The 12,948-nt window shown below is 43.4% G+C and overlaps 1 protein-coding gene across 2 annotated transcripts in view; it reads left to right on the top strand.

Annotated features, from left to right (window-relative positions):
• Nucleotides 1-12,948, top strand: part of LOC129834279 (xylosyl- and glucuronyltransferase LARGE2s-like) — a 224,494-nt gene that overhangs the window by 193,048 nt on the left and 18,498 nt on the right. For both annotated transcript variants that reach the window (XM_055899127.1, XM_055899126.1), the window contains 4 exons: nt 2,525-2,713; nt 10,837-11,129; nt 11,350-11,432; nt 11,727-11,850. In XM_055899127.1, the coding sequence (XP_055755102.1) occupies nt 2,614-2,713; nt 10,837-11,129; nt 11,350-11,432; nt 11,727-11,850 (600 nt within the window). In that variant the 5' untranslated portion in view covers nt 2,525-2,613. The remainder of the gene's footprint in view (nt 1-2,524; nt 2,714-10,836; nt 11,130-11,349; nt 11,433-11,726; nt 11,851-12,948) is intronic.

Raw genomic sequence — 12,948 nt, 5'->3', positions numbered from 1 at the left:
AGAGGGGCTCGTTGAGGTGGATGAATCGGTTGAACACCTCTCGCCTTTCTCTTCTGTATCTGCAGGCCTTGGCTCTCTTTCCCTATCCAACGTACAAAGTCTCTCAACAGCTCTCACTTACTCTGACTGTTTAAAAAAAAAAATTTTTTTATTTAACTAGGCAAGTCAGTTAAGAACAAATTCTTATTTACAATGACGGCCTACCTGAAAGCAAAAGGCCTCCTGCGGGGACAGGGGCTGGGGCTTAAAAATATAAATCCAAAAAATATAGGACAAAACACACATCACACAAGAGAGACACCACAACACTACATAAAGAGAGACCTAAGACAACAACATAGCATGGCAGCAACACATGAAAGCACAGCATGGTAGCAACACAACATGACCACAACATGGTAGCAACACAACATGGTAGTAACACAAAACATGGTACAAACATTATTGGGCAGAGACAACAGCACAAAAGGCAGGAAGGTAGAGACAACATTACATCACGTGAAGCAGCCACAACTGTCAGTAAGAGTGTCCGTGATTGAGTCTTTGAATGCAGAGATGGAGATAAAACGGTCCAGTTTGAGTGTTTGTTGCAGCTCGTTTCAGTCGCTAGCTGCAGCGAACTGAAAAGAGGAGCGACCCGGGGATGTGTGTGCTTTGGGGACCTTTAACAGAATGTGACTGGCCGAACGGGTGTTGTATGTGGAGGATGAGAGTTGCAGTAGATATCTCAGATAGGGGGGAGTGAGGCCTAAGAGGGTTTTATAAATATGCATCAACCAGTGGGTCTTGCGATGGGTATACAGAGATGACCCATTTACAGAGGAGTATAGAGTGCAGTGATGTGTCCTATAAGGAGCATTGGTGGCAAATCTGATGGCCGAAAGGTAAATAACATCTAGCCGCTCGAGAGCAACCTTACCTGCCGATCTATAAATTACGTCTCCGTGATCTAGGATGGTCATCTAAATCAGGGACTGTGAGCCAGCTATGGCTTTGGTTGTTGTGTTATTAATGTTATTAATAGCATTTTCTCTAGAATTATACTTTTGGTTAATATACTGCACATGTCGGAGTTGCTCTCCAGCATGTTGTGGTATTGTTGCTTCTCTCTCTCTCTCTCTGGCATTATCAGCAGTGCTCTTTGTCCTTGTCGTTTTAGAGTGCGCTAGCTGTAGGTGCTGTGACGAGATGAGAGTTGAACGGGGTGACGAGAATCCATTGGAATGAGAGACCTTGAGCAAACACACACACACACACCTTGAGCAACCAATTTAAGCATCTGTTTTAAGTAAAGTCGCACACTGAAGGGCAGGGTGTTGATTTGACAGTCTTGAGGGTGTGTGTGTGTGTGTGTGTGCGCGTGTGCGCGTGTCAAGTAGATAAAAACCACAGGTTAGCGTTTTTCATCGTGTATCTTGTTCTGGAGTCGGCTCTGCAAAGTGGTCACAAGCTGGCACAGTCATAAAATCAGACTTTAAACCTTAACCACACTGCTAACCATAATGCCTAATCCTAACCTTAAATGTAGTTTTCATGACCTTTTGCAACATAGCCAATTTTGACTTTGCAGCTGGCCCATTTAGCAGGAATCGCTCAGCTCTGACTCCAGGACAAGACTCATCCCAATAAACGTCAACCTGCATTAAAAACCTGGGTCAAGGAGCGAGTTCAGCTTAATCTCACCCCTATGCCGTCCACGCATTCCACTTTCTCCTCCCTCTCCTCCCTCTCTCACCAGATTTGTCACACCAGCAAAACAAAGGCCAGACACACTCTTCATAAACTACCAGATATTTTTTTGACTTCTCTTTTTTAATTGGCAGCTGCATCCAATCTTGTTTCCTTCAGGCCTGCATCTAATTAAAGTGAAACGTGATTAATTAAGCTCATCATAAAACAAAGAGAGGACCTGGAACTCTTATAGCCTTTCGAGAGAGAGAGAGAGAGAGAGAGAGAGAGAGAGAGAGAGAGAGAGAGAGAGGAGAGAGAGAGAGAGAGAGAGAGAGAGAGAGAGAGAGAGAGAGAGAGAGAGAGAGAGAGAGAGAGAGAGAGAGAGAGGAGAGAGAGAGAGAGAGAGAGAGAGAGAGAGAGAGAGAGAGAGAGAGAGGAGAGAGAGAGAGAGAGAGAGAGAGAGAGAGAGAGAGAGAGAGAGAGAGAGAGAGAGAGAGAGAGAGAGAGAGAGAGAGAGAGAGAGAGAGAGAGAGAGAGAGAGAGAGAGAGAGTCTGCCCGTACTTATTGCCAATTGAGCCTGGCTGTGAATAAACTGTGTGTGTATGTGCGTGCTCGATTGCACATGTGTGTGTGTGCACATGCGTGCGCGTTTTGCGCATTCATACGCGTGCTCGTATTTGTGTTATGAGAGTGAGATGACATCATATTTTAATTGTGCCCCCGACATTTCCGTGTCCAAACCTCTGCTTTGCTTGAATACAAACTGCACTGTTATGCCACTAAAGCATTTTGTGATAGCATCATGCTAACCTTCTCCCTCCTCCTCTCTTTCTCCTCATCTCTCCCCTCCAGATGAGAGGATGCAGCAGGAAGCAGATGTGAGACTGAGCCCCACCTGAGTCCTGACCCATCACCTCCCGCCCCCACCCGGCCGTCCCATCATGCACATGCCGTTTCGAGGTCGTCTGAAGCTGCTGGTGGCATCTCTGACCGCCGTCATCCTGCTCACCTGGCTCTACCTGCTGGCTGGGAACCTGGAGAGTAAGTAGTACCTGCCTGTCGCCATGGTTACATGACTGACCGGAACTACTTTTCCACTGAACTGCCCCAGGAAGGAATAGGAAACACATGTATGCATGTACTGTAGCCACTTTAAAAACACGTTAAACAACGGTATACAGATGCCGTATCTTAATTTGAGCATCCTGTTGTTGCAGGAATTTGGAGATGCAAACTTGTAGTGCATTCAAGGTTTAAAAAGGCTTCTAAAGATTGTAATTTCCATTTTGAAATGTCAGACTCAAAATAATGTTTACGACCTCAAATAACAACAACTGTAACGACCCTTTGTTTACAAACTTGTATATCGACTTTGCCACTTCAGCATGCTTATGTGGCACGGTTCATGTCATGCAGGCCTTACGGGGCCAGAAGGTCGAGGGTTCACAAACCACCACAGACGAACTCTCATTGCCTGTTTCATTACGGCCCTTCTACACTTTAGCCATCGGGCGTCCGACATTGCCATCAGCCATTGAGGAAATGCTTCCTTGAAATCAACGAAAGCTGCTTCACTGCCCGTGTTGCGCTCACGATGCGTCACGTCCAATGTCAGCGTCCAAGCTCAAGAATCACAGAGGTTAAATTCTCGATGGCTGACGCGAACGTTAATTCTATCTTGTGAATTGAAATGATGACAAATAAAGACGATTTTGGTTGCATATGGCCACGAATATACACCACTGGTTATTTTAGTCAAGAAGCTATTACTACTAGCTAGCTAGTTAGATTGACTAGCTAGGTTCAAAAGCAGCGTGTGAAATTAGGGGATCATTTGGTACAACCACTAGCAACAATTTAGTGAGTACTTGCAAAAAACTGGACCAAAGCTATTATACTTACGCATAATCGATGAATATGGTACAGTAGGCAAAATAGAATAAAGACTCTGCTCCTCTCTCAAAAGAACGAACTCTGTGTAGCAGGTACAACTTCACATTGATGTGACGCTGATGGCAAAGCAACACAATGCATATAGTGGAGCTGAAGAGTAACACTACGATCAGAGCCGGCTGCAGAAAATGATCAGCTAGGGGAAATGAGATTTTCATATAATTATAGAAAATATTTGCACAAAAAAAGATAACGAACAGGTTTCTGTGCCAATGCACCCCACAACCAATAAACAAAGGATACCGACTTCGGGCACTTCTATGTCATGGTTTGCATTTTCAACACCACAATAAATAGATGCCAATCTCGACAAACATAAAATGCGTCCCTCCATACTGACCTAGTATCAAAGGATTGGCTTGACAATCACCGAATGTCATTCAACTTTTTGGTGTTTTATAACAGATGTCTCTTTCCGTTAATCAAATGTTTCGCTGCACAGTTTGGATTGATTTGAATGATTCAGTAAAAACAAATACACATACACACAGTACAGCAATTTTTCAACGTGACCGGGATTGCACAATGAAGTCAGACTTATTTCCATCGTGGTCCCTATTTTCTTGCATAGATACATAATGACATTTCATAGATAGAGACACATTACAGAGACACAGACAAAAAAAATGCTCGCCTCTAGATGAGTATGAGGGGGGAGTTTAAGTACAATTCTTACAGGCTCATTTCGGCTTGGTCTGTAGCTTATTCTTCAGATGTTTGGCGCTGCTGATGAAACACTGTACTAGCACACTTGCCAGAGTCTTTAGGGTGTCCCTATAGCGAGCTTTCCATCCAATCGGTGACAGAGTTTCATGTGAATATGAAAAAATCTGCATAAAAACAATATTTTCCCATCAGAGTTGCGTTTCCATCAAATTGACTCTATTGCGTAAATACGTAGTCTACATAAAAATACGTAGATTCCCATGTTAGATTCCCATGTAGCGGGAAAAAAAACAAGCTCAATTAGTTTCCATCCATTTAGTCCTACTGATGGTTTTGTCTCAAAAAAAATGCGTAGGTATGGTGAATATACGTCAGGTTCTAGGTGTACAAGGAATGGCCGCTCGGAATGGAGAGGAAGCAGAGCGTGTGTTAAGCTTTCCTCAATAGCTGGGCCTGCCGAGAGCATACAGTTGTATATGGCCACATTATTATTGGACGACTTGTGAGAATGATTATCCGCAACAGACAGCGCATCTCAGTATCAGAAGTAAAAATACAGCCAGACTGGTGCGCTACTGTGCAGATAAACCCACAACTGATCCAAATGGAAAGAGACATTAAAATCACAGGGTTTTTACGTCATTATTCAAAGGACATTTTCACTGCAGCCTAGAGTAGAATTTTGTATTGCCCCTATACAAGATCATGTCTTCAATGTTATTTTATGCACAATGATGCACCTGGCTTCTCGACTGCCTATCAGCTATTCCTATTTGTTCTTGTGGATTTATATTGAAAATGTATGCAGCTTTTGAATGCTTTTATGTGAGGCATGATTGCCAGTTAGCCTCTTGCAGACCTTGACAAACGGTGCACCTACCACTGTTGTCAATATGAATTGGGGCAGGATAGACTGGTAGACTACATTGAGTACACCAAACATTAGGAATACTTTCCTAATATTGAGATACCTGCTATACAGGCTCTGTCACAGCCGGTTGCGATTGGGAGACTCATGGGGTGGCGCACAATTGGCCCAGCGTCGTCCGGGTTAGGGGAGGGTTTGGCCGGAAGGGATGTCCTTGTCCCAATGCGCACTAGCGACTCCTGTGGCAGGCCGGGCGCAGTGCACGGTGAAACAGTCGCCAGGTGTACAGTGTTTCTTCCGACACATTGGTGCGGCTGGCTTCCGGGTTAACCTTTCACGAGCCTCTACCCCGGGTCCGGGAGCACCCCCCCCACACTGATTAGCATCGCTAGCATAGCGTCACAATTAAATAGTAGCATCTAAATATCATTAAATCACAAGTCCAAGACACCTAATGAAAGATACAGATCCTGTGAATAAAGCCACCATTTCAGATTTTTTAAATGTTTTACAGGGAAGACACAATATGTAAATCTATTTGCTAAACACGTTAGCAAAAATCACCATTTTTCTTTGTCCACCATTTTCTCTCAACACCAGTAGCTATCACCAATTCGGCTAAACTAAGATATTGATAGCCACTAACCAAGAAAAAACCTCATCTGATGACAGTCTGATAACATATTTATGGTATAAGATAGGTTTTGTTAGAAAAATGTGCATATTTCAGGTATAAATCATAGTTTGCCATTGCAGCCACCATCACAAATCTCACCAAAGCGACTAGAATTACTACAGAGAGCAACTTGTATTACCAATTTACTCATCATAAAACATTTCTTAAAAATACACAGCACATAGCAATGGAAAGACACAGATCTTGTGAATTCAGACAACATTTCAGATTTTCTAAGTGTTTTACGGCGAAAACACAATAAATCGTTATATTAGCATACCACATATGCAAACGTTACCCGAGCACTGATTCAAGCCAAAGAGAGCGATATCGTTATCATCGCCAAAATATATTATTTTTTTCACTAACCTTCTCAGAATTCTTCAGATGACACTCCTGTAACATCATATTACAACATACATATAGAGTTTGTTCGAAAATGTGCATATTTAGCCACCAAAATCATGGTTAGACAATGACAAAAGTAGCACAGCTGGTCAGAAAATGTTGTGCACCATATTAGACAGTGATCTAGTCTTATACATAAATACTCATAAACTTGACTAAAAAAATACAGGGTGGACAGCGATTGATAGACAATTTAATTCTTAATACAATCTATCAGGACCCGGTGCGAGAAACAGTCACTAATAATCAGCAGAACCCAGAAGATGAGGCAGACACAGCAGTACTAAAGATGGTGGTTTAATAAAAGAACAAGATCTTCAGGCAAAGAATATATATCCACAATGTCCAAAATAAAGCCAAAAGGCAAAAAATGGATATCTTCCAAAATACAAAGAAAATCCACAAAGTGGTAAACACAGCAAGGGAAAAAACAAACCTCAAAAGACTAATCCAAAAAACACAAGAACAAAACCAGAGAACCTCTGGAAAATCCAACAAGAGAAAATATATGTTCATAACAAGGCTGGGGCTGGGTGCTAACATACAAACACTGAGCAAAGAACTGAGGAACACACAGGGCTTAAATACTAACAAGGGAACGACATACAGGTGCAAACAATAATTAGAGCAAGGAAAAAACAAAAGGTTCAAAAAAGGTGCAATGGGGACATCTAGTGACCAAAACCAGAACAGTCCTGGCCAAAACCTGACACAATCGCGGAATTACATTTTTAAAATTATCCTTACTTTTCAATACAGGTTGCGCCAAGCGAAGCTATAGCAAACAAAATGGCGGCATAAGCGTTTAACATTTTTCGACAGAAACACGATTTATCATCATAAATTGTTCTTACTATGAGCTGTTCTCCCATCAGAATCTTGGGCAATGAATCCTTTCTTGGGTCTAATCTTCTTTTGGTCGAAAGATGTCCACTTGTCCGTCGAAATGCCCACTAACGTACGACCGGGACCCCGAAACGTGCCCGGAGCTTCAAAGTGTATTACAAAACAATGCCTCAAAATCGCACTAAACGGATATAATTTGCTATAAAACGGTTTAAATTAACTACCTTATGATGTTTCTAACACCTATAACGAGTAAAAAGATGACCGACGCTATATTACTGGCTAAACCAAGGCTTGGAAAAAGGCCAGTCAGATATCCTTCTTGCGTTGAGCGCAGAGTCCAAAGGAACGCTACTTCCGGTATTTGGTGGTTTATAGAGCCCATGATTGCGCAATCGACTCCATTCAAATTGTCACCACTTACTGACATCTAGAGGAAGGCGTGGGCAGTGTTTGTATCCTCATAGGATTAACAGTGGCTTTAAAACTGATCTGGAACCAGAGGCCAAGAGTTCTGAAAACTCACTCACTGGGAGGAAAAGTGCTGTAGAATGAGTTCTGTTCCACTCAGAGACATAATTCAAACGGCTATAGAAACTAGAGAGTGTTTTCTATCCAATAATAACAATAATATGCATATTGTACGAGCAAGAATTGAGTACTAGGCAGTTTAATCTGTATAGTAAATTATGCTAATGCGAAACAGCACCCCCTATAGTTGCAAGAAGTTAAGTGGGCATTGGGTCAAGAAGCAGTGCGGTTTGGTTGTGTTTCGGAGGACGCACGGCTCTCGACCTTCACCTCTCCTGAGTCCGTACGGGAGTTTCAGCAATGAGACAAGACTGTAATTACCAACTGGAAACCACAAAAGTGGGGAGAAAAAGGGGTAAAAAAATATATACATAGTTATTTGAGACGTGGCCTACATCTGCCTTCACATAGAAACTGTAATCTCCATGAACCACTATCTATCGATCGAACCGAGCCCCCCCCCCCCCCCCCCCGTTTTGCCCTCAGAACAGCCTCATTTCGTCAGAGTTTACAAGGTGTTGAAAGTGTTCTACAGGGATGCTGGCCCATTTTGACTCCAATGCTTCCCACAGTTGTGTCAAGATGGCTGGATGTCCTTTGGGTGGTGGACCATACTTGATACACTTGGGAAACTGTTGAGTCTGAAAAACCAAGCAGTGTCGCAGTTCTTGACCCAAAACGGTGCGCCTGTCACCCGTTCAACGGCACTTAAATCTATTGTTTTGTCCATTCACCCTCTGAATGGCACACATACCCATTCCATGTCTCAATAGTCTCAAGGTTTAAAAATACTTTAATCTGTCTCCTACCCTTCATCTATACTGATTGAAGTGGATTTCACATGTGACATCAAGAAGGGATCACAGATTTCTCCTGGATTCACCTGGTCAGTCGATGTCATGGAAAGAGTACTTGTTAATGTTTTGTATAATCAGTATATATTGACCTGTGGTATAGTAAAAGTTAGCATGCAGAAAAGCGTAGTGCATAAGGGAAGTACCAAACAACTTGATATACAGTGCCTTTGGAAAGTATTTAGACCCCTTGACTTTTTCCATATTTTGTTACGTTGTAGCCTTATTCTAAAATTGATTAAAGAAAACAATTTCCTCAGCAATCTACACGCAATACCCCATAATGACAAAGCAAAAAACGTTTTATTATTTACATTTTTGCAAATGTATTTAAAACAAAAAAACGGAAATACCTTATTTACATAAGTATTCAGACCCTTTGCTATACAACTCGAAATTGAGCTCAGATGCATCCTGTTTCCATTGATCATCCTTGAGATGTTTTTACAACTTGATTGGAGTCCACCTGTGGTAAACTAAATTGACTAACATGATTTGGAAAGGCACACACACACACCTGTCTATATAAGGTCCCACTGTTGACAATGCATGTCAGAGCAAAAACCTAGCCATGAGGTTGAAGGAATTTTCCGTAGAGCTCCGAGACATGATTGGGTCGAGGCACAGATCTGAGGAAGGGTACCAAAACATTTCAGCAGCATTGAAGGTCCCCAAGAACACAGCGGCCTCCATCATTCTTAAATGGAAGGAGTTTGGAACCACCAAGACTCTTCCTGGAGCTGGCCACCCAGCCAAACTGAGCAATCAGGGGAGAAGGTCCTTGGACAGGGAGGTGACTAAGAACCCTATGGTCACTCCGACAGAGCTCTAGAGTTCCTCTGTGGAGATGGGTGAATCCACCAATTAGGCCTTAATGGTACAGTGGCCAGACAGAAGCCACTCCTCAGTAAAAAGGCACTTGACAGCCCGCTTGGAGTTTGCCAAAAGGCACCTAAAGACTCTCAGACCATGAAAAACAAGATTCTCTTGTCTGATGAAGCCAACATTGAACTATCGTCACGTCCTTGAGGAAACCTGGCACCATCCCTACGGTGAAGCATGGTGGTGGCAGCATCATGCTGTGGGGATGTTTTTCAGCGGCAGGGACTGGGAGACTAGTCAGGATCAAGGCAAAGATGAACGGCGCAAAGTACAGAGAGATCTCAGACTGGGGCGAAGGTTCACCTTCCAACAGGACAACGACCCTAAGCACACAGCTAAGACAATGCAGGAGTGGCTTCGGGACAAGTCTCTGAATGTCCTTGAGTGGCCCAGCCAGAGCCCGGACTTGAACCCGATCTCTCTCTCTCTAGAGAGACCTGAAAATATCTGTGCATCGACACTCCCCATCCAACCTGACATAACTTGAGAGGATCTGCAGAGAAGAATGGGAGAAACTCCCCAAATACAGGTGTTCCAAGCTTGTAGCGTCATACCCAAGAGGCTGTAATCGCTGCCAAAGGTGTTTCAACAAATTACTGAGTAAAGGGTCTGAATACAGATGTAAATGTTATATTTCAGTTTTTTTATTGCTTTGTCATTATGGGGTATTGTGTGTAGACTGATGAGGGAAAAAAATGCTGTAATACCTTTTAGAAAAAAGCAAAATGTGGACAAAATGTGGAAAAAGTCAAGCGGTCTGAATACCTTCCGAAGGCCCTGTAGAGGAGGCGCATGCAAACAGATGTGGAAATGTGGCTAGGATAGAATCAATTATATAATAAATCCTGCAAAAGGGCGAATGTTAACCAGGAACAAAACACACTACCCTCCCCTGTGCCCAATAAAATAAATTAAAAACCCTTCCCAATTTCGATATGTCCCTAACAATTCACCTTTCTTCTTGCTGCAGGATTATAATCTTTCTGTGTGAAACTGGCTCAAATTAAGATACGGCATCTGTACTAATAATCTTGTAGTCTGAGATTCGAGATTCCGAGAAAGCTTTGTCCGAGAATGCGCGCCAAAATTCAGAAGCGCACACACGTGCATGCAAATCCTCTCTCACACATACTGTACCTAAGATGACTGATGGGGTGTTATAGTGCAGTCTGTTCACTTCAGCTCTACGGAATAGCCGTAGGAAGCAGTGAATTACTGTGTACTCATGAGAGGACAAGGCTGTCGTTGTACAGGATCTGTGTCAGTATTAGGTCTGACTATCTACATATCAGTATTTCTCTCTCTCACCCACTTTCCTCTGAGCGACCAGGGTGTGAACAGGGTGTGAACATTCCCAGAGTGCCACATTTCAGCTGTGTCAGCTTCGTGTGTTATACAACTCTAGAAATGAAAGATTTTATTCAACCCTAATCTTAATTTCCCTCTATCCCCTCCTCGCCTCCCCCTCCCCCCTTTCCAGATGGGCATTCTCTCCTCCTGTCCCCCTGTTTGTCAGAGACCCCCGAGGCACGGGTTCTAGAGCGGGCGGTTCTAGAGTCGCGGGTGCGCGAGATGGAGGAGGAGAACCGGCAGATCCGCCTGCAGCTCAGCCAATTGCAGGGCACGGCCGGCCAGCCCGCCGACGGTGGTAACTACGGCAACGCGGCGTGGGGGGCGTCAGCTGACACTGGGCCCGAGGATGTGGAGAACACGGCGGAGGAGAGAGCCAATCACACAGAGTGTCCCCGTTCGCCCACCGTACTGAAGTGTGAGGTGAGCCAGGATCAAATACTCGTTTTAGCGCAGCTCTGTGTTTTACCTGCGTTCGTTTAGCTTCACTGTTTGGTCATTGGTGTTAAGTTGATATGTCAAATCTACTGCCATTGGTGTTTATGTGTTTTGGATAAAATCACATAGACACAGTTAAATAACATGGCTGTAGTGCTAAAATCACAACAGTGTTGATGGCATAGCTTCTCCCTTTTCTGCGCAGCTGATCCATGTCGCGTGCGTGTGTGCCGGTCACAACGCCAGCAGAGATGTGGTCACCCTGGTCAAGTCCATCCTGTTCCACAGGTAACGCAACAGAGCTTCACATACAACTACACCTGCTGCTTATAGCTACAGCTACACCTAATATGGCAACAGTAGTTGTTTGTTCGACTCGATGAATCCGGAGCAAATGAGGATGGAGTCTATTCGAAGGCCACTTATACAAATGAGAATAATTTATTCATTAATTATTGGACGTTTAGGAAATGTTAGACCCTTCATGATCAGAGAGATTAAGCACTTGAGTAGCTCTTGGCATATGTTTCTCTTTTTCTTTCTTTCTCTTTCTCTCTCTCTCTCTCTCTCTTGCTCTCTCAGGAAAAACCCTCTCCATTTCCACTTCATCACAGACGCAGTAGCCAATCAGATCCTGAATTCTCTGTTCCAGTCCTGGATGGTTCCGTCTGTACAAGTTAGCTTCTACGACGCAGATGAACTCAAGGTAAATGCCAACGATGGTCCTCAGGAGCCTGAGTGTCTGCTCTACCTTTTGAAAATCAGTGTTTAGGAAAACAACGGTGTGCACTCTGTGAGCAACCATTGACATAAAAGGAGAATTCCACCCCTTTCCAATCAATCAGTTGGCAGGAGAAAGAGAAATCCAGTAGACACTTCACACGGACTGGAGACCATACTTGCTCCCATTCAATTTTCCTTGTTCTACATGTTCTTCAATCCCTCCTTCTCTTTCCTTTCCCTACTCTTACAACAGTGATGTGTCACCTCAGTCCTTCTACTCCTCTGGCCTCTCCGCTCAGTCACTGTGTGTCTGTGTAAATCGGAAAAATGGTGCGTGTGTGTGTTGGAGGGAGTGTATGTATGCATGTACCGTGTCTTTGTGTGTGGTATGTGTGTGTTGCGTGCATGTACTGTTGGTGGGTGGATGTGTGCGTCTAGCTTCGGCTCTTTGCTATTGACAAAGGGTTCATAAAGCAACATGTCGTTGCTCAACTCGCATAGCAACCTGCCTCGACCTGTAATATGACTTGGTTCCGTCTCTGTCATCATCCTCAAATTCTCTCTCATCCTCCATAAGCTTAGCAGGAACAAAAGCTCCTTGTGCTCTCAAACGTCTCAACCTGCTCACAGTTTTCATGAACTCAGTTCAAACAGAGACGGAAACACTGCATCTTCTGAGCTGATTATATTTGCACATGATTCAGTACTGCAGATCCCGTTCTGTAGAACCAAGAGGAATGAATAAATGATCAGACATGGTTGCCCAGATGCATGCCAAGAGTTTTGCAGGTTTCAGTATTCATTTGGGTATCCTGGGCATAAAAAGAAAGGATATTTTTTAAAGATTGATGCTATTGAGTAAACGGTAGTAATGCTCCAATTGGTTCACCTCTGCTTTAAAGGGACTTTTATACCAAAGGGATCTTAGGAAACGGATGGGTGTCTGAGCATGTTAGCTATTTAAAGGAAGGAGAATACCCTTACACACCTGACAAAGATCCACAGTGATGTTGCTTCTAATTACACTACTTTTCATACCTTGCAACTTTATGTTCCCTTTCTTTTTTTAAATCAATATTTG

This window comes from Salvelinus fontinalis, chromosome 35, assembly GCF_029448725.1.
Source record: "Salvelinus fontinalis isolate EN_2023a chromosome 35, ASM2944872v1, whole genome shotgun sequence".
Taxonomy (NCBI): domain Eukaryota; kingdom Metazoa; phylum Chordata; class Actinopteri; order Salmoniformes; family Salmonidae; genus Salvelinus; species Salvelinus fontinalis.
This window is presented reverse-complemented; position numbering and strand designations above follow the sequence as displayed.